General features: G+C 48.2%; 1 protein-coding gene across 4 annotated transcripts in view; it reads left to right on the top strand.

Annotated features, from left to right (window-relative positions):
• LOC309482911 (hydroperoxide isomerase ALOXE3-like) overlaps positions 1–21,245 on the top strand; it is a 61,353-nt gene that overhangs the window by 31,099 nt on the left and 9,009 nt on the right. For all 4 annotated transcript variants that reach the window (XM_082148515.1, XM_082148516.1, XM_082148514.1 and 1 more), the window contains 4 exons: positions 11,790–11,893; positions 11,992–12,161; positions 12,294–12,437; positions 12,719–12,922. In XM_082148515.1, coding sequence (XP_082004641.1) covers positions 11,790–11,893; positions 11,992–12,161; positions 12,294–12,437; positions 12,719–12,922 — 622 coding nt within the window. The remainder of the gene's footprint in view (positions 1–11,789; positions 11,894–11,991; positions 12,162–12,293; positions 12,438–12,718; positions 12,923–21,245) is intronic.

The raw sequence follows: 21,245 nt of genomic DNA, 5'->3' as shown, positions 1-21,245 counted from the left end.
GGGGCCTCATGTGCAGTAGTCCAAAAGGTATCCCGTTGGAAGCTGCTGCCATGAGACCCAACAGTCTCTGGAACTGTTTGACAGTGAGTAGCTGGCCTAGCTTTACACTTTTCACAGCTGCAAGGATGGAATCTACACGTGGCGGTGACAGGCGCGCCTGCATCGACACTGAATCCCAAACCACGCCTAAAAAAGTGGTCCTCTGAAGTGGAGAAAGCACACTCTTCTTGGCGTTCAGCCGTAACCCCAGCTCTTTCATGTGGGCGAGAACAACATCTCGATGTTGAACCGCCAACTGATGCGACTGAGCTAAAATCAACCAATCGTCGATGTAGTTCATGTTGCGAATACCCTGGAGGCGCCGAGGCGCCAGAGCTGCATCCACGCATTTGGTGAAAGTGCGGGGTGATAAAGCCAGGCCGAATGGAAGAACTCGATATTGGTATGCTTTGCCCCCGAAAGCAAACCTCAGGAACTTCCAATGACAAGGACGGATGGAAATATGGAAATACGCGTCCTTGAGGTCTATCGTGACAAACCAGTCCTCGGACCTGATCTGTGACACGATTTGTCTCAATGTTAACATTTTGAACTTGAGCTGAATGAATGACTCGTTCAGAACTCGAAGATCTAAAATGGGACGCAATCCCCCGTCCTTCTTTGGAACTATGAAGTGCCGGCTGTAAAACCCAGTTTCCCTGTCGGAGGGAGGTACATATTCTAGTGTGATGTTTGTGCAGTATACACTCGATATGACACTGGTTTCCCCCACGATCTCGACACCTCGGTGTGGAGATCGGGGAAAAATGGAAGGCTTCTGCACGAGATGGCAGGAAACGTTCGTCGAGCTTGCTTTTCGAACGAGCGCCCTGCCTATCTTCTGGCCACTCAATAGATAATCGCTCGACAGCTCTAGTGATAACATCAAGCAATTCTTCAAACGCATGAGACTGAGGTGGCGAATCCTCAGACTCAGCGTCAATACTAACAACGTCCAACTCCTCAGAGCTGGACAATTGCAGTATTGGTGCCTCCATCGGGGGGGAAGAAACCGCAACGCGTGCTTCCACACCCTGATGAGAGGCACTGGATCTATCAGAAGGAGGCTGAGATAAGGCAGAACCCGTCTCAACATCCACTGATAGATCCATTTGCGAACCCCAGGTCTGTGATTGCCGCCGTGCCTCGGCAGCGGCGGGACCAGAGCCCTGGGGAACGCGATCGGGATTGAACCGAGCCAAGCGGGATCGGAGCGAACGCAATGGAAGCGTGTCGCAATGCACACAGTCACCACCCTCGAGTGCTGACTGGGCATGCTCCTCACCCAAACAAACAACACAAAGAGCGTGAGTATCACCTCCTGTTAAATAACGCGGGCAGGGATGGACACACACTCTAAACTGCTGCTTGCTCGCCATACTGAATATATGTATATATGATATAGACAGACAACACCAAATATACAGACAGTTTTCACACAGAGCGCAACTGAAGACTCAGAAAGCTTTCGTTTTCTGTTTCGGGCCAGCTTTTATAGCTTCCTGGTACGTGACGTCACCCGCCTCTGACGTTCCGCCACACCATTGGACTGATTTTACATGTGCTTCAAGACGTCATCACGCAAAGCGAACTACAAAATTCGACTGCTTTACGGCATACGTCACTTCCCCCACCACTTCGTCAAATTTGGACGTGAGAGGCCAACCAGCGTTTGTTTTCGGCTTTCGTGCGTATGTTTTTGTCATGTATAGGGCTGGGTCGAAAGAGCCAGGGACCTAGAATATTATTCCCACATAGAAAATGAAGTCACAACAGTGTGTCTGAGTTCCACACCGGCCTGGGTCCATAGAGCCAGGGCCTAGATGGAGAGAACTCGTACCTGCAGAGCAGGGACCTCTAGGTTATAAAACCTTGCAAATGTGGACGGAGCGGACCAGCCGGGCGCCGCACAAATGTCTTCAATAGGGACTCCACTGGACCACGCCCAAGAGGAAGCCATGCCTTTTGTGGAGTGAGCTCTTAAACCTATGGGGCACGAGAGGCCCAGAGAGGTGTATGTAATAGCATCCACTATCCATCTGGATAGCGTGAGTTTCATGACCGGCAGCCGGTGCGGCCCCCGAAACAAATAAAGAGCTGTTCAGACTGCCTGAAAGAGGCCGAACGCTCCAAATATATTCTCAGAGCTCTGACGGGGCAGAGCGTGTGAGCATCACTATCTTCTCCCGAAACTGGGAGGGCAGATAGCGAAATAACCTGGGCTCTGAACGGTGTTGAGAGCACCTTTGGTACATATCCGTGTCTTGGCTTAAGTAAGACTTTAGAGTCGTTAGGCCCAAACTCAAGACAGGAGGCGCTCGTGGAGAGCGTTTGTAAGTCCCCCACTCATTTTACTGACGCCAGTGCCAACAGCAGGGCGGTTTTAAGAGAGAGGGGTCTTAGATCAGCCGACTGAAGTGGCTCAAAGGGGGGCCCCTTAAGAGCCCGTAGAACCAGAGAAAGGTCCCAAGCCGGCACTGAAGGTGGCCGAGGCGGGTTAAGCCTTCTGGCTCCTTTAAGGAAGCGAACTATGAGGTAGCTTTTTCCTAAAGAAGAGCCAGCCACCAACACGTGGAAGGCTACGATAGCTGGCACATATACTTTGAGCGTGGAGGGGGAACGTCCCGCGTCCAGCAGCTCTTGGAGAAAGGAAAGTACCGTTGGTACTTCGTAAGTGTGTGGGTTGAGGTTCCGAGCTAAACACCAGCTGGAGAACAGAGACCATTTAAGTTGGTAGAGGCGTCTAGTAGACAGAGCTCTAGCCTCCATTATGGTATTCAGGACACCTTCTGGGAGGTCCCAGGGTACCCGTTGAGTGGCCATGCATGGAGGGCCCACAAGTCGGGACGGGGGTGCCAGATAGTCCTGTTTGCCTGCGCAAGGAGGTCGCTTCTCAGCAGGATTGGCCACGGAGCTATCACAGACAGTTGCATTAGCTCTGGGAACCAAATCTGGGTTCGCCAGAGGGGGGCTACAAGTAGGACTGCGCAATTCGTGTTCCTGATCCATTTGATGACCTGAGGGAGCATCGAGACCGGGGGAAACGCATAAAGGGGAGGCTGGGCCACTCGTGGGCCAGCGCATCCCTGCTCTTTGAGAAAAAGATTGGGCACAGTTGTCTTCTGAGGCGAAGAGGTCTACCTCTGCCTTCCCGAAGACCTCCCATAACAGGAGAACCGTCTGGGGGTGGAGTGACCATTCTTCTGGGGGAACATTGCCCCGAGAAAGCATGTCTGCTCCTGTGTTCATTGTGCCCGGCACGTGAGCTGCCCTGAGTGAGTGCAGGTTGGTTTGAGCCCACAGCAGTAGCTGTGTGGCTATGGCGAACAGGTTGCGGAACCTAAGGCCGCCCTGGCAATTTATGTAGGAGACCACTGACATGTTGTCCGTGCGGACCAAGACGTGGTGTCCCGCCAGATACGGGAGGAAGGTTTTTAGGGCTAGAAAAACCGCTCTCATCTCGAGGCAGTTGATGTGTAGGCATTTCTCCGAGCTCGACCAGAGGCCGGAGGCAGGCCTGCCCTCGTACAGGGCTCCCCAACCGAGGTTGGAAGCATCTGTTGAAATGATCCTCCTCTCTGAGACCAAACCCATGCTCACACCCTGCTGGTACCAGCTGGTGTTCCTCCAGCGGGCCAGAGCTCTAATAAAGCGCTGGTCCACGCTGATATTCAAGAGGCCCGAGCACCATGCATGGGGTGGTACTTGAGGTGCTAGCCACAGCTGAAGAGGACGCATACGGAGTAGGCCTAGTTGGAGTATTGATGATGCTGAAGCCATAAGGCCCAAAATCCTCTGAAATGTTCGGAGGGGTACATAGGAGCCTTCCTTGAACGACGCGGTGAGCCGCTGAATTGACAGAGCCCGGTTTAATGTTCATCACCCAATCTGAGACTCCGGGGATGGCCTGCCAAGCCAGAGCCCGATGAGCCAGAGGTAAAATCATATCTGACGGTGGAACGCCCAGACTTGGGGGCCCGAACCGCCGTGGGTTTATGGGAGAGAATTTGCTCGATTTGTGCTTTGTGTGGGTCGCTGTTAAAACAGCGTTTGGGTGCAGTGGTGCGTGACAGATGACGGGCCCATATTCTGCATTTAATACTGCTCCAGCCGCCTGAGCTGAAGAGGGGGCTGTGAGAAGCACTCGAGCGGTCTTCGGGCTGGTCAGGCCGCGGCGGGACATAGACCCCTCTTTCTGCTGGCTAGGACGGCTTTTTGGGCTCGTGGTCGAGCATGAGCTTCGGCCGGGGGCCCTGGCGCTTGGGGAACGGGTACCGTTTCGCTGGCTTCAGACGCTGGCTGGTTTCAGCCGCTGGGCGGGGCTGATGAACCTGCGGTGCTGTCTTTTCTGGCTGCAGCGTGCTCCTGGGGCGCCGTGAAGCCGAACTGGAGCGCTCCGGGAGGAAGTGCTTCATAGCACTGGAAGCCTTTTGGGCTTCGGTGAAGCGCTCTGCGAAGCCGCTGACTGATGGGCCGAAGAGACCAGTTGTGGAGACCGGTGAATCGAGGGCGGTCTTGTCCGCGTCCCTGATCTCAGTCAAATTCAGCCATAAGTGGCGCTCCAATACTACTAGGCTGGCCATGTTGCGGCCAATGGCCTGGGCAGTGGTCTTTGTTGCCCGTAGCGCCAAGTCTGTAGCACTTCTGAGGTCCTTGAAGGCGTCCGGATCAGGGCCTGACTCATCCATAGCGTGGAGGAGCTTAGCCTGGAACACTTGAAGGGTCGCCATGGCGTGTAGTGCAGAGGCGGCTTGACCGGCGGCGGAAAAAGCACGGCTGGCCATAGCCGAAGTAGTCCTGCACGGCTTGGATGGGTGTACCACTTTTGAACTCCAACTTCCTGCAGTGGGAGGGCACAAATGCACGGCGACCGCTTCCTCAAGTGGCGGGAGCGTCACGAAGCCCTTTTCCTCAGCGCCGTCAACAGTGGAGAGCGTGGTAGAGGAAGAAGTAAGTAGTAAGTAAGTAAAATTTATTTGTATAGCACATTTCACAGATAAAAATCACAAAGTGCTTCACAACAAAAGAAAGAATTCACAACTCTTATAAATACATTACAACACATAATCAAAATAAACAGAAGTACACATAAGACCAGACTAACCACAATACAGTCTAGTTAAAAGCCTCTTTAAAAAGAAGAGTTTTCAACTGGGTTTTAAAATTTTCCACACAATCCAAGCAGCGTATGGAAGGAGGCAAAGCGTTCCACAACCTAGGTGCCACAACTTGAAACGAACGGTCCCCTCTAGTTTTAAAATGTGTAAGAGGGGAAACTAAAAATCTCTGGCCTGTTGATCTCAGACTACGTGAGGACGTACGCAGTTGTATCAGGTCAGAGATATATGGGGGTGCCTGTCCTTGTAGGACTCTAAAAGTAAGAACCAAAATTTTGAAGTGCATTCTAAATTTCACTGGTAGCCAATGAAATGAAGCTAAAACAGGAGTAATATGTGCCTTTTTACTCGTGTGTGTTAAAAGCCTAGCAGCAGAATTCTGGACAGTCTGGAGACGACAAAGATCCTTCTTATTAAGGCAAATAAAAAGACTGTTACAATAGTCTAAACGAGACGAGATAAAAGCATGAATGATCATCTCCAACTCGGCCTTTGACACCAAGGCTCTTATCTTAGAAATGTTCCTTAATTGAAAGAAACAGTTTTTAATAAGTTGCTTCGAGTGTTTCTCCAGAGACATGTCCGCATCAAAAACAACACCTAAGTTCCTGAGACTTGGCTGAACAGACGAACCTAAGGTACCGATATGTTGTTTTATCTGAGGGATGCTCTGCTCAGGGGCGATGATTAAAGTTTCAGTCTTGGCTGAGTTCAGCATTAAAAAGTTATCATTTAGCCACTGCTTGATCCTACTCATTAAAGATGACAGTTTATATAACTCAGTAGGCTTAAAAGAACAGTATAACTGAATGTCATCTGCATACAAGTGATATGAGACATCCTGAAACTGGCTGATTATCTGTCCTAGAGGGAGTATATACAGAAGGAAAAGAATCGGTCCCAGGACAGAACCCTGAGGAACACCACTCGATAAACCTGCAGTATCTGACATGATCTGATTTATAAAAACACTAAAACTTCTACCGGTAAGGTAAGATGAAAACCATTTTAAAACTGATCCAGATATCCCTAATAGATCCTGAAGTTTATTAAGCATAATATTGTGATCAATAGTGTCAAAGGCAGATGTAAGGTCCAATAAAACTAACACTGTATGCTTCCCAGAATCAGCTGACATCAAAATATCACTTGAAACTTTCACCAGTGCAGTTTCCGTAGAATGTTTTTTACGAAAACCTTACTGATATTTGTCAAAAATATCATTTATCTCTAAGAAAGTAGTAAGCTGCTCTGCTACCACTTTCTCTAGAATCTTAGCCATGAAAGGGAGTTTAGATATAGGCCTATAATTCATGGGTTGCAATGGGTCTAAACTGGGCTTTTTAAGAACAGGTTCAACAATAGCATGTTTAAAAAAGTCAGGAACCACACCAGTTAAAAGAGAAGTATTGATCATTTCTACAACACAGGGGCCAATACTATCAAAAACCTGCTTAAACAGCATAGTCGGGAGAACATCACTGTGGCCATAAGAGGGCTTCAACTTATCTAGAAGAGTGGTAACATCATGTAATGTCACTAGTTTAAAGGAAAAACACGGATGGGAAAGAGCCAAAGTGCAAGCCTTGTATGCAGGAGGAGGTAAAATGCTAGCTCTGATATCCTTAATTTTCTCAACAAAGAAGTTAAGGAATACATTACTATTTAACAGAGAGAGCACCGCAATCGGAGAAACAGATGGCGAAACAATAGAATTAATGGTATCAAACAAAAATTTGGGGGTTTTCTTATTAGAGGATATTAGCTGAGAGAAGTAGTTAGTTCTAGCACTTTTCAGGAGTTAATTTAGAGAAGCAGTTAATTCCCTAAGATAAAGTCTGTGAACTTCGAGTTTAGTTGTTTTCCATAAGCGCTCTATTTTCCGACGTTTACTTCTACAGCTCTGAATAGATGTATTTATCCACGGGCAAGGCTTTTTAATAGAAACCATGTTTAATTTCATAGGAGCCACTTCATCTAAGATGGCTAAATATTGGCTATTAAAAGACTCAGCATACACATTTACATCACTGCAACCCCTTAGCTGGCATGGATCAAACAAAATAGCAAACTTCCCAGCAACATCCTGGTTAATAACTCTCCTTTGCGCCTTAATTCTCAGAGGCGGGGGGTCCTGAGGTAAGTTCAGGTTAAAGAAAACACAATGTACATCCTCCACACACACATTTACTATCTCAAGACCTAATGAGAAAACAAGGTCCAGGGTGTGCCCTTTTAAGTGTGTAGGACCTGAGACATGTTGTGTAAAATTAAAAGAGTCAGTAATGGATAGGAGATCTGTAGCTGCAATACATGAAATATCATCAATATGAAGATTAAAATCTCCAATAATTAAAACTTTCTCCAACTTGATCATAGAGGTTAAAAAATCTGTAAAATCACGAAGATACCTGCAGGACCAGGAGGGCGGTAAATTAACACACAATGAAATATGTTAACAGAACCGACCTTAATCATCTGTGACTCAAAAGAGGAGAAGGTTTCAGAGTGGATTCCTCTGCATACAAATCTGTCACGATACACAACAGCAAGGCCGCCGCCTCGGCGAGCCATTCGAGGTGTCCCAATCACTGAGCAACCTGCAGAGCAGAGCTCATTTAAATGTACAGCTTCCTTATCCTTTTGCCACGTTTCTGTAAGAAACATAAAATCCATCTTTTCCGTGGTGAAAAGATCGTTGATAGCATGCGCCTTATTAGTGATAGAACGAGCATTTAGCAGCGCTAAACGGAGCGATGATGGCAGACCGGTCTCCTTAATAGCAAGTTGTAGTGGCCGCAAACACCTGGTATAATCACGTGGTTTCCAGCGGTGCCGTGCGGCCAATCGCTGGTCAGGCAGGTCGGCCACAAACTGCTGTTTCCTAACTGCGTCTCCACCACCGACCCACGATGACCAAAGGGGATCTCGTCCAATGGGCAGGACGAGCTGAAGGCGACCCTGCGACGGAGCGCCCCCAGTACATATATCCCGGGGAAAAACTGGCAGCAGCCACCGTGGCCGCCACCCACAGAGAAGATTGGGCGCCCCCATCCACAAAGAGAGCCTCATCCCGACCCGAAAGCCAGCTCTGCAACCCCTTCTCCTTCTTCTCTTCTTGGGATTTCCACGGCCCCGAAGCAAAAATCGGTAATCAAATAGGCTGGGTACACACACCAACGGGGGTGGAAAAGTTTGACTATAACTCTCCCAGCTGTTACACAGTCCTTCCATATACACTCCAATGTTCATCAGGGTGACATGATCGTATGTCTGAACAGCGGTGACACAGTGGTTTAAAGGCAAGATTAATGTGACCATAAAAGAGACATACACAAACAAATAAAAACGACACAAATGTGATGCTGCAGCGGTCATGCCAAACAAAGGCGCCATCTTGCAGGTACTGTTAAGAAGAGCGCAAACACGCTAAAAAGGGTGCGCACCAGCTCTTTGTGAGCTCCTCGTGGACCTCAGGGAGAAATAGAGCGGCGCCCTGGCAGGTACCACTCGTCGAGGCGGCTTCTCGCGGGTTCAGCTGGTGAAAGCCAGTCGAGACCCAGTTCATCGACAGTGCGAGACACGACACGGAGAAGCTCGGCGTCAATGCTCGCTCTGGTGTCGAGACGATCCCTCTGAGAGGGAGGGGCGGGGTCCGCGGAGCCCGACCAATCCTCACTCTCAGATGCCGCCACTGAAAGTGCGTCATCCAGTTCCTCAGCAGATCGCCAAAGGAAACGAGTCCCGCTGCTGCAACAGAGGTGCGTTGGTCGCTTCTGACGAACCGAACTGGAGATGGAGGTGTAGGCGAGGCACGCGGGGAAGGACCCGGCGTGCACACGCTGAAATCACCACGTTCAGGGATCCTCTGACCGCGGCGCTTCTTCCTACGGGGCTCGCGGAGCGCCGAAGATGGAAGGTGGGCGGGCTCACTCTCTGAAGTAGCGAGAGTGAGTCTGGATCAGACGACAGACACAGGCATGCTGTCACAGTGATGACAGCCGCCTTTAGTGAGCGCTGCATCGGTGTGCTCAGGGCCGAGACAGATAGTGCACTGGGTGTGTAGGTCTGACACATGCAGGGGAACCCCGCAGGAATCGCAGATGGGAAGCGGCATTTGTAACAACGCGCTTCCGCTGTTAAAACAGCGATTTGCTCTTTTAGAAAAGCTTGCAAAGGATACTTGCCGGATGCCACAGGGAAACGCTTGCTGGCGAAGTCTGCCGACGGCGCAAAGCTGTTCCGCTGAGAGGCTGTTCTACAGCGAGGCGGCTTCCAATCCGGAGAAATCAGCGACGAGGTGTGTCTCAGAGCTGAAGGAGAATAGATCTGTCATATGGCGAGTTTTCTGTGAACTTATACTCTCCTGTCACGTCCAAATTGGCGTGCTCGAGTCTGGCAGGGCGCCAAGCGCTCCCATTGGATCGTGCGCTCCTGCTCACTCGCCATAGGTTTGTGCAATTGCCGCAGCACAGCCAATCAGCTCACTCGCGCGAGCTATGAGGCTCTCGCTGTGCAGCTGCAATGCGTTTTAAAATAAAGGCTTCAATATTCGCGAGAAAAGGAGTTTTCCCACAGTGTTTGCAACGCAGTACAAGAGAACGTTCTTGTAAGGGAAAAGAAAACTTCCTCTTATAAAGATGAAGAACAGAAACAGCCAACAATCTGGGCGTTAAGGCAATTAACAGAAATCCTCTTGTAGAAAATACACAGAGCTGGGCACAGCAGATAAGTCCAGGGTCTGGTGGCGACAAGCCTCAGCTCTCTCAGAGAGGAAAAGGTTGGCAGCAGGCGGGGTACAGGCGCTGGCCGGTCTTCAGCAGCAGGTAAACTGGGCAGAGTATAGAGTAAGCGAATAATTCAGCAGATCCCGACAAGACTCAGACAGGACAGGAACGTGAAGGGAATAGAAAGAGAGCTCCTTGCATAGTGATTCACGTAATAATCTGGCAAAGAAGCAGGAAAAGAGAAAGCTAAAAGTAGCAAACGAGAACAGGTGTGGGAGAATTAGCGCAATAGCAAGTAGAAACTAGGAACAGCTGAGAGAGAGTGAAGGTGCGTGTGATTATGTGTGTGTGCGTAATGGAGGGTGTGTGTGTGTGTGTGTGTGTGTGTGTGTGTGTGTGTGTGTGTGTGTGTGTGTGTGTGTGTGTGTGTGTGTGTGTGTGTGTGTGTGTGTGCGAGTGTGGCCAGAAGAAAGAGAAAGAGAAAGAGAAAGAGAAAGAGAAAGAGAAAGAGAAAGATACCAGACTCATAACAAATATGGTGTGATTTTTAGTGATAGATTGCACTGGTGGAAATGCTAAATATCTATAGCTAGATTTAATTTTAAAGGAGACATATCATGCTTTTAAATCGTTCCTTTTTACATATAAATCATACATTTGTGGTCTATATAAAGCGGAACTGCAATGCTTGGGTCTGAATTCCTCATTATTATAGCTCCACAGGCCCCTTTTCTGATGTGTGTCTGAGAGCAACTCGTTTTGGTGCGGTCTCTTTAAATGCAATTGAGACACTTCATACCCCGCCCCCTCTCCAGGTTGCAGAGGCGACACTCGGTTCAACTCCACCCCGTTCGGCCATTTTTGTAACTTTTTATTCACACGTTATTAACAAAATGTCAACAACGGAAGACTTGTCCATCCAGCCTTACATGTTCGAGCCAGAGTCGGAGCCGGAGCGAGATGAAAATGAAGACGACGAACCTGCAGAACAACGTCTTCATATGGATGTATGCATCACAATGGTGTGTTACTGTATTTACACATGAAACTTTGGTCTTCCGACCTTTTACCACCGTGTCGATTTATTTTGATTAATATGTGCGAGGGAGAGAGAGAGCAAGACAGTGCCTAGTTTGGAGACGGTGAAGTCTTGTTTACACTTTCGCCTGGCTCCGAAGAGAGAGAGTGCACGCGCGACCGGGTCTCTCTCTCTGCTCGTTCTTTCAGTTAAACATGCGCCCTGTCACAAGCGCGGCAGTTCATCTACATTAGACGGTGTAATGAAGCGTGTGGGTTACTACATCCAACAACCGAACATTTTAACTTACCCTCTCGTAACTTCTGCATCCTTTAGCTTGGACTACAAAATTGCAGCGAGAAATAAAAATGGCGGATTGCTGGAAGTGTTGGGCCGGAAGTCGATGTCCTTATTTGGCAGTTCTGCTGCAAATACTGTGACGTAATAGTTGAAAAAACATCATAGATGACAGAAAAATCTGAACCGGTTGAAAAATATGACCAAAACAGAATATAAAGATATCAACGAAGCACCTGAAGAGAATAATTTCAACTTTTCTGTACTTCTAAACACTCCAAATATACAACAAAATGCATTTAAGGGCTAAAAAAGTGGATTTAGCATGATATGTCCCCTTTAAGTATGCTTTAGTTAAAAATGAACTTTGGTGATTTAAAAACATGATCCATGTATATACAGTGCATTTTGTATGGAAGTGGATGGCATTCACAAAATAGCTTTGTCTTCTTGAAGACAGTAATAATATAATATCTAATAGTAACTTCAAAGATGATCACAACTAAAGCTAGGATGGACCATAGGTAGTATATCAAGGCTAGTTACACTATTAATGTTTGCATTGTGTACCTGTGTATTATGTGTGTGCAGGTTAGCTGCTCTGAAGCTTACTGGATTAGCTGACAGCAGAAAATCGTGGGAAAGCATCAGCCAAATGGAAGCACTCTTTTGTGGAAATGGAAACAAAACCATTGGTAGTCATCTTAAATGAATGAACTGTTCAAAATGACTGTATTGCAAATAAATTACTGTCTGTACTGTAGCATATGTTCTGACACAGCATGCTTTGCAGAATACATTCAGGGGCACTGGGATAAGGACGAGTTCTTTGGCTACCAGTTTCTGAATGGCCTCAATCCCATGATGATCCAGCGCTGCTCAACTCTGCCCACGAATTTCCCCATCACAGATGACATGGTCAAAGACTCACTAAGAGGGAGCAGCTTGGAGCAGGAGATGAAGGTATGCTACTTGCTCCTGGCAATGATGGGCGAGTTCTTCTCGAGATTTGGAATGACTGGGTCTGGTTTGCTTTGATTTTGCCTAATTTCCTGGGTTTCTTCATTATTTGGTGTGATCTACCCCCATACCCAGAAAGGGAACATCTTCTTGTCTGACTATAAGATGATGGACGGGCTGGTGGGGAATGTTGTCAGTGGCAGGCAGCAGTATCTCACGGCTCCCCTGGTCCTGCTGTACTGCAACCCTCATGGCATGATGCTGCCCATCGCCATTCAGGTGCGTATCTTGTATCCGAATTGCAGAAATCCACGGGTTATGAATATAACCTCGGCTCTTTGAGGGAGAACACAAGACATCACCCTGTATGGGATATCGTTTATTAAATTAAATACAGATGAATAAATCTTGAAAGATGAGGTAAAAAACCAAATTATTACAAAGAAACAAAGAAAAGGTGAAATATAATGTACAACTGAAGAGTGGGCAAACATGTCTGAATGATTAAACATTAAATAAACCTTTTTTAAGATGTCAGTGTTCAAATTTAATCTGCACAGTTAAGGCAAAAGCCCAGCAAAGACAATCCCATCTTCCTCCCAACGGATTCAAAGGGCGACTGGAAACTGGCCAAGATCTTCGTCCGAAACGCAGAGTTTGGCGTTCACGAGGTGGACTTTCACCTGCTGAGGACTCACCTACTGGCGGAGGTGTTCACCGTGGCCACATGGCGCAATCTTCCCTCTCCACATCCTCTCTACAAGGTATTGAATCTGTCGCGCATGAGTTGGTTTGACGTGTGAACGGTGAGGGCTCATAGAACAACAGGGGCGTCTTCCAGACATGTCATATCCAGAGAGAGAGAGAGAGAAAGAGAGAGAGAGAGAGAGAGAGAGAGAGAGAAAGGTTCAAAATTCTTTAATTTTTGACATTTAAAAACTCTTACATTCATACACTCATATTCAAATATTACATTTTAAAATTAGAACACATATAAACCCACAGACATATGTAACATTTTGTTAAAAAAAATCAGAACCATCACATCATCATAAATGGTGCATAAAACATCATTAACACACCATATTTCAATAAAACAACTGATATTATTTACAATATTATAATACGCATACTCTACTTTAAGCCTTCCTGACACTAATATCCTAAACATAACTTAAGGATCCGTAGATGCAAACTGTAAGCCTTTGTTCTTCCTAGTCTTCCACACTGCCAATGTTGCAGTCCCAATCAGATAACTTAATAAACACACTTTCTTCATCATCACAAATTCATACTTTAACCCTCCAATGAACACTGATCTGACAAATCCTCGCTAAATTCCCTGAACCATTCCTTAAGAAGTTTAAAAAGGCTTGCACATCTTAAAAACAAATGTTCCAAATCCTCCTCTTCACCACAAAACCTACATTCCCCACCCACTGCTGGATTCAAGTGTGCCACATGTCTGTCTGTAGCTATTGCCCTGTGAAAAATCCTACACTGTAGATCAGCTGTTCGCTTCTCCACCGGAGGTTTATACAGTGCTCTCCATTTGTCCCTTGCGAGGAAATCTGGTGTCAACAGACCTGGCCACCCAGAGGCTTTTACTCTCCTGAGTGATTCTTGATGTTTGACCTTCACTGTGATGTGATATATGGCCTTTTTTGATGTACAGTAGACTCAAAAAGTTATATTTGAGGAACCTCAAAAGAACAAGCGTCCACACCTTCCAAATCTTCCTTACTTAAGGGAGCTATTTTTATCTTTGTTTATTTATTTGAGCTTTTTTTCTGACTGATCTATCTTCCCAGTTAACATTGAAATCCCCCATTATTATTACCTATTTATCAAAATTGCAATTTGTCAGCATATTTTGTAACTTTTCATAGATATCAGTATTTGAGTTGGGTGGGCGGCAAATTATAATGAGGCTAAAAGACATATGTGGTGATAAAATTATTTTTAGGCCAATACATTCTAAGTCACAGTTTGCCAAGTTTATCTCCTCACATTGAATACTGTTCTTTATATACACCATAACTCTAGACCATAACTCTAGATTTACGCCTCTAGATTTCACTCTGTCACGTCTATAGATTTGGTAGCCTGCTACCATAATTGCAGCTGGTGGTGAATTAGCCTGGAGCCAGGTTTCAGACAAGCAAAGACAATCTAGATTCGATTCTGTTAAAATATACTGAATTTGATCAGATTTAGATACGAGGCTTCGAATATTGAGGTGCCCCCCAAATAATCCTCTTGGGGGGAGGGGGGTGGACGTCCTGGAGTCTTCTACAAGGGGGTGAGCCGGGTGAACATTGACTGAAGAATCCAGGTCGGTACAGGCAGTACTGGAAACTAGGGCGGGTTAGGCTGAGCAGATGACCATGGCGGAGACGTCCCTTCGGGTGGCCATGGCGGAGACGTCCCATCGGGCGGCCATGAGGGAGACGTCCCTTCGGGTCTTCCGGGTATAATTGAGCTATTGTTTTGAATAGCTTTATATTCCTTTGGAGTTAGAGTTTGTGAAATGTCAACTGCAGGATTTGACAAAAATTATAGTTTCTGGTGATCCGATGCATCTTGAGCGCTTAGCACACTGGCATCCCAACTCCAAGTCGACGCCGAAGACGTTCATGGCAGAGGTAGTGCACGCGGCTCCACACAGGTAGACATGCCATGCCTGGTCCCAGTCTCCATCCAGCCAGCCGTCACGTCCACGACGCTAGTCGGAGAGACAAAATCACTCAGGTAAGATTGTTGCCCATTACTGTAGTGTAAATTACATAAAGAGCGTACCTGACTACTACCAGTGATGCTCGTGCTGTGTGCGGACGTGGTGTGGAGTCTGTCTTGTTCTTGATTGTTGAGCGGACCAGGGCAATGGTGGATGTCTCTGGACAGCAAGAGGGTCATGGTTATTAGAAACGCGTAGCTTTTCTGTGGCTTTATTGTGGTTTTAGAGCATTTTGTTGTTCGGTTGGAAAGGTGCAGTTGAATGAAGACGTGTCTCCCAAATCCAAAATGTTTTTTTGCTTGGCTTGTCAGTAGATCAGTCACAGAGGGTAGCTTTGTGTTACCGTTAAAATAGTAGTCATCCAAAATTTGACCGGTGTCAGTATAGCTAAAGATACTCACGAGCAGCACATAGGTGAAGAGCGCTGCAGCTACACCTGTCACACCTGGTGCCGCCATCTTACCTAATGCCTCAATACTTGATTGACTATGTGGCTCTTCACCATTTCTATCAGTTGTAAAATCTGTGGTGCAATTCCAATCTCCTCCCACAACAACACACACATTACTATCAATTGTCTTAACCTTCTCATTTTCATAAAAAAAATCCATCCTCTCACACCCATTATTTGGGGCATAAACATTCATGAACACAAATACCATTCCTCCAACCTCAATCTTAGTTAACAAAAGGTATATAACCTCATCTACAGCTAAAAAACTAACATTTATATTTTTCGATATATTTATATTTTGCGCTGTTATTTGTCCTGCGACTTAAAGTGAGCTTCCCTTCCCACCACATGCTCCATTCATTTTCATTATCAGTATTAGTATGGGTTTCTTGTAAAAAAGCTACATCAACCCAGTTAATTTAGAAAAACTCGGAAACCATTGCCAATTTAGTCCTATCTCTACAGACATTACATTACATTACATTACAAAGAAAAAACTAACTCATCTTCAGAAACAACACACAATGCTCCATTACTACACCAAATAATCTCAAAAGTAGACAAGTCTTCCATAGTTTTATAAAATTTAAAATCAATCACCACCCTTGATTTAACCAGCATTGAAAAACGCCTCGGTTACGACTGTAACCTCGGTTCCCTGAAGAGGGAACGAGCGTTGCGTCGAATTGACGCTATGGGGAACGCTTTGCGTGATGACGTCTTGAAGCACATGTAAAATCAGTCCAATGGTGTGGCGGAACGTCAGAGGCGGGTGACATCACGTACCAGGAAGCTATAAAAGCCGGCCCGAAACAGAAAACGAAAGCTTCGTAAAGTCTGAAGTCGCGCTGACAGGCATGAAGGAGATATGGCAAGGCGACGCAACGCTCGTTCCCTCTTCAGGGAACCGAGGTAACAGTCGTAACCGAGGCGTTCCCTTTCAAGGGAACTCGCATTGCGTCGAAACTGACGCTATGGGGAACGTCTATACCAACGCCTCCATAGCTACAAATGTCTGTCCTGTGTGTAATCAAGTGAGCAGCACTAAGAAGACAAAACATGAGACCCTGGAGCAGAGTCTAAATCCAGAGAGTAGAACCTGACGAAGGTGTGCGGTGAGGACCAGCCTGCCGCATCACAAACGTCCTGTAAAGACACTCCTGATATAAGGGCCTTAGAGGCCGCCATACTCCTAGTAGAGTGCGACCGGACAGCCAAAGGAGAAGGCTGTCCCGCCGCCTCATAAGCAAGTGAGATAGCCTCAACCACCCACTTGCTCATTCTTTGCTTAGACACCGGACCTCCCTTGTTAGGAGACCCAAAGCACACAAATAATTGATCACTTTTACGCCACAGGGCAGCTCTGTGGACATAAGCGTCTAACACCCGAACTGGGCAAAGCAAATTATTAGCCTCCTGGTCCGCATTTTGAAAAGGAGGAGGACAGAAGGCCTGCAGAACAATAGGTCTAGCCACATTAGTGGGGACCTTGGGGATATAGCCTGGTCTAGGGTGAAGAAACGCTTTGACCATACCCGGAGCAAACTCCAAGCATGTCGGAGCAACCGACAATGCCTGGAGATCCCCTATTCTCTTCAGAGAAGAGACGGCGAGAAGAAACAGAGCTTTCAGAGTTAGAAACTTCTCAGGAACCTCCTCAATGGGCTCAAAGGGGGCCAGGGAAAGGCCTTGCAGCGCAACGGACAAATCCCATGGTGGCACCCTAGAGCGAACTGCAGGCCTCAGCCTCCAAGTGCCACGAAGGAAACGAGATACCAAAGGGTCTTTCCCCACAGACATTCCACCCAAAGGAATGTGGTAAGCACCTATGGCCGCCACATAAACCTTTAAGGTGGACGGGGTCAGACCTGCAGTGAACCGGTCCTGCAGGAACTCCAGAACTGTACCAATTGGGCAGTTGACTGGATCCAACCGACGGTCACTACACCAAGAAGTGAATACTCTCCACTTCAGGGCATAAAGTTTCCTCGTGGAGGGAGCTCTGGACTGTAGAATGGTCTCAACAACCTCAGTTGAGAGACCTGACTCTATGAGCTGGGCCCCCTCAGAGGCCAAGCCCACAGGTTCCACAGTTCTGGGCGGGGGTGAAATATTGAGCCCCCTGCTTGAGACAGAAGGTCCCTCCTTACAGGAAGCTCCAGAGGATGCCCGTCGAGGAGGGACACAAGATCGGGAAACCATACTCTGCCCGGCCAGCGCGGGGCTATAAGAAGCAGGCAAACCCGGTCCCTGCGAACTCTCTCCAGAACTCCCGGGAGCAGAGCAACTGGGGGAAAGGCGTACAGACGTAGCCTCGGCCACGTCTGTACCATAGCATCCAGTCCCAGAGGAGCTGGATGCGTGAGGGAGAACCAAAGTGGACAGTGAGACGTCTCTCGAGACGCAAACAGATCCTCTTGTGCTTGGCCAAACTCCCTCCATATCAGCTCCACCACCTCGGGGTGGAGCCTCCATTCCCCGGGCCTCGGCCCCGGTCTCGACAGAGTGTCTGCTCCTATATTCTGTACCCCGGGGATGTAGGCTGCCCTGAGTGACAGCAACTTCCCCTGGGACCACAAGAGGATATGGCGTGCCAGATTGGATAATGGGCGCGAGCGCAAACCGCCTTGGTGGTTGATATAGGCGACTACCGACGTGTTGTCCGTATGCACTAACACATGGTGTCCCCTGAGATCTGTGATAAAGCTCCTCAGAGCCCGGAAGACAGCTAACATCTCTAGGCGATTGATATGCCAGGAACGATGATGGTCTTCCCACAGACCTTGAGATGAACGACCCTCTAGGATCGCTCCCCAGCCCGTGAGGGAAGCATCCGTCGTTAGCAGTTTGCGACGACAAGGAGCTCCCAACACTGGGCCCTGGGACAGGAACCAGGGTTTCTTCCACATAACCAAGGCACATAGGCATCGCCGCGTGACCTTGATTGTGCGAAATGGGTTGCCCCTCGGGGAAAACCCTCTGGTCCTGAGCCACCACTGCAGGGGCCTCATGTGCAGTAGTCCAAAAGGTATCACGTTGGAAGCTGCTGCCATGAGACCCAACAGTCTCTGGAACTGTTTGACAGTGAGTAGCTGGCCTAGCTTTACACTTTTCACAGCTGCAAGGATGGAATCTACACGTGGCAGTGACAGGCGCACCTGCATCGACACTGAATCCCAAACCACGCCTAAAAAAGTGGTCCTCTGAAGTGGAGAAAGCACACTCTTCTTGGCGTTCAGCCGTAACCCCAGCTCTTTCATGTGGGCGAGAACAACATCTCGATGTTGAACCGCCAACTGATGCGACTGAGCTAAAATCAACCAATCGTCGATGTAGTTCATGATGCGAATACCCTGGAGGCGCAGAGGCGCCAGAGCTGCATCCACGCATTTGGTGAAAGTGCGGGGTGATAAAGCCAGGCCGAATGGAAGAACTCGATATTGGTATGCTTTGCCCCCGAAAGCAAACCTCAGGAACTTCCAATGACACGGACGGATGGAAATATGGAAATATGCGTCCTTGAGATCTATCGTGACAAACCAGTCCTCGGACCTGATCTGTGGCACGATTTGTCTCAAAGTTAACATTTTGAACTTGAGCTGCATGACTGACTCGTTCAGAACTCGAAGATCTAAAATGGGACGCAATCCCCCGTCCTTTTTTGGAACTATGAAGTACCGGCTGTAAAACCCGGTTTCCCTGTTGGAGGGAGGTACATATTCTATGGCCCCTTTCTCTAACAGAGTGTTTACTTCCTGTTCCATAACCAGAACCTGCTCGGGGCCCACCACTGTGGGCAGGACCCCCATAAACCGAGGTGGGCGTTTCTTGAATTGTATCTGATACCCTTTTTCCACGGTCTGCAGGACCCAACGAGAAATTTTGACAGTAGCTTCCACGCTGTCAAAGATTCTACTAGAGGTACCAGCCTCTCGAGACTGGTTTCTGGATTTTGTTGCTGTTGAGTAGTCGGTTCGTCGCCCTGTAACGGCGCACCGGCAGGGAACGACCGAACAGACTGCTCTAGCACCCTCCTCAGAGGGGGCGGGCATCCCGAGGCCACTACGTTTCCGGATGGACCTTGAGATATGTGCTCGCCGGAGACCGCTGCGCCCTGTAACACCGGAGGCGGCAGGGTTGGCAGAACAGTCCCCTGAGGGCACCGAAGAGAGACGGGCACCGTGAAAAGAGGTGTTAACCGCTCTGCTTCGGGGGGAACTACCCTCATTTGTCCTGAGCCCTCGGACGTCAGGACTTTTTCCCAGCAGCCTTCTTGGCGGTAATAACGGTCCGCAGATCCGTTTTACCCCTCGAAGGCTGCTGGGTTTGAGAGCGCCCTCCGTGTCCCCGAGATTTTTGTGGGGGAGCACGGGAGGACACACTCTGTTTTTGAGTGGCACGATGTTCAGCGCTCTTTTTAGAGGAGTGAGGCTGCTCCCGCTCAGCAGCCTCAATGAAAGAACGGCGGGGGAGAAGTTTTTGCAGTGCAGCTGCCTGTTTAGAAGCTTCTTGAGATTTAGCTACAGCACTGTTAACTGCATCACCAAAAAGACCAACAGTGGAGACCGGAGCATCTAAGAGAACGTGTTTCTCTTTATCTTTAATATCGCTCAGATTGAGCAACAGATGCCTCTCAGTGGCCACCAGGGCTGCCATAGACCGCCCGATTGATTTAGCGGTCTCCTTGGTGGCCCTGAGAGACAGATCTGTGGCTCTGCGTAGTTCGGCCACCGTGTCAGGACCAATTCCCCCGCCCTCCTCTAAATCTCCCAATAATTCTGCTTGATAAGCTTGCATAAGGGACATCGTATGCAGACACGCTGCAGCTTGACCAGCGGCTGCATACGATTTATGAACCAGTGCTGATGTGAATTTAACTGGCTTAGAGGGAAGTGAAGGAGCCTTCAAGGAAGATGCCGTTGCTGGAGAGAGATAGCTCGCAAGCGTCTCCTCCACCTTCGGCATCTCCCCATAACCATATTCTTTATATTTATAAATGGAAGAATAGTGAGATGTTTGTGGTGTGTACACTCTGTAAGACACTGGTTTTCCCCACGATCTCGACACCTCGGTGTGGAGATCGGGGAAAAACGGAAGGCTCCTGCGCTGAGGCTGTGTACGAGATGGCAGGAAGCGTTCGTCGAGCTTACTTTTCGAACGAACGTCCTGCCTATCCTCTGGCCACTCAATAGATAATTTCTGAACTGCTCTCGAGACAACATCGAGCAATTCCTCAAAAGCGTGAGACTGAGGTGGCGAATCCTCAGACTCAGCTTCAATACTAACAACGTCCAACTCCTCAGAGCTGGACAATTGCAGTATTGGTGCCTCCATCGGGGGGGAAGAAACCGCAGCGCGTGCTTCCACACCCTGATGAGAGGCACTGGATCCATCAGAAGGAGGCTGAGATAAGGCAGAGCCCGTCTCAACATCCACTGATAAATCCATTTGTGAACCCCAGGTCTGAGATCGACGCCGTGCCTCGGCAGCGGCGGGACCCAAGCCCTGGGGAACGTGATCGGGATTGAACCGAGCCAAGCGGGATCGGAGCGTACGCAATGGAAGCGCCTCGCAATGCACACAGTCACCACCCTCGAGTGCTGACTGGGCATGCTCCTCACCCAAACAAACAACACAAAGAGTGTGAGTATCACCTCCCGTTAAATAACGCGGGCAGGGATGGACACACACTCTAAACTGCTGCTTGCTCGCCATACTGAATATATATATATAATATAGACAGACAACACCAAATAACAAGGACAGATTCAACACAGAGCGCAACTGAAGACTCAGAAAGCTTTCGTTTTCTGTTTCGGGCCGGCTTTTATAGCTTCTTGGTACGTGACGTCACCCGCCTCTGACGTTCCGCCACACCATTGGACTGATTTTACAT

This window comes from Leuciscus leuciscus (assembly GCF_965113295.1).
Source record: "Leuciscus leuciscus genome assembly, chromosome: 2".
NCBI lineage: Eukaryota > Metazoa > Chordata > Actinopteri > Cypriniformes > Leuciscidae > Leuciscus > Leuciscus leuciscus.
This window is presented reverse-complemented; position numbering and strand designations above follow the sequence as displayed.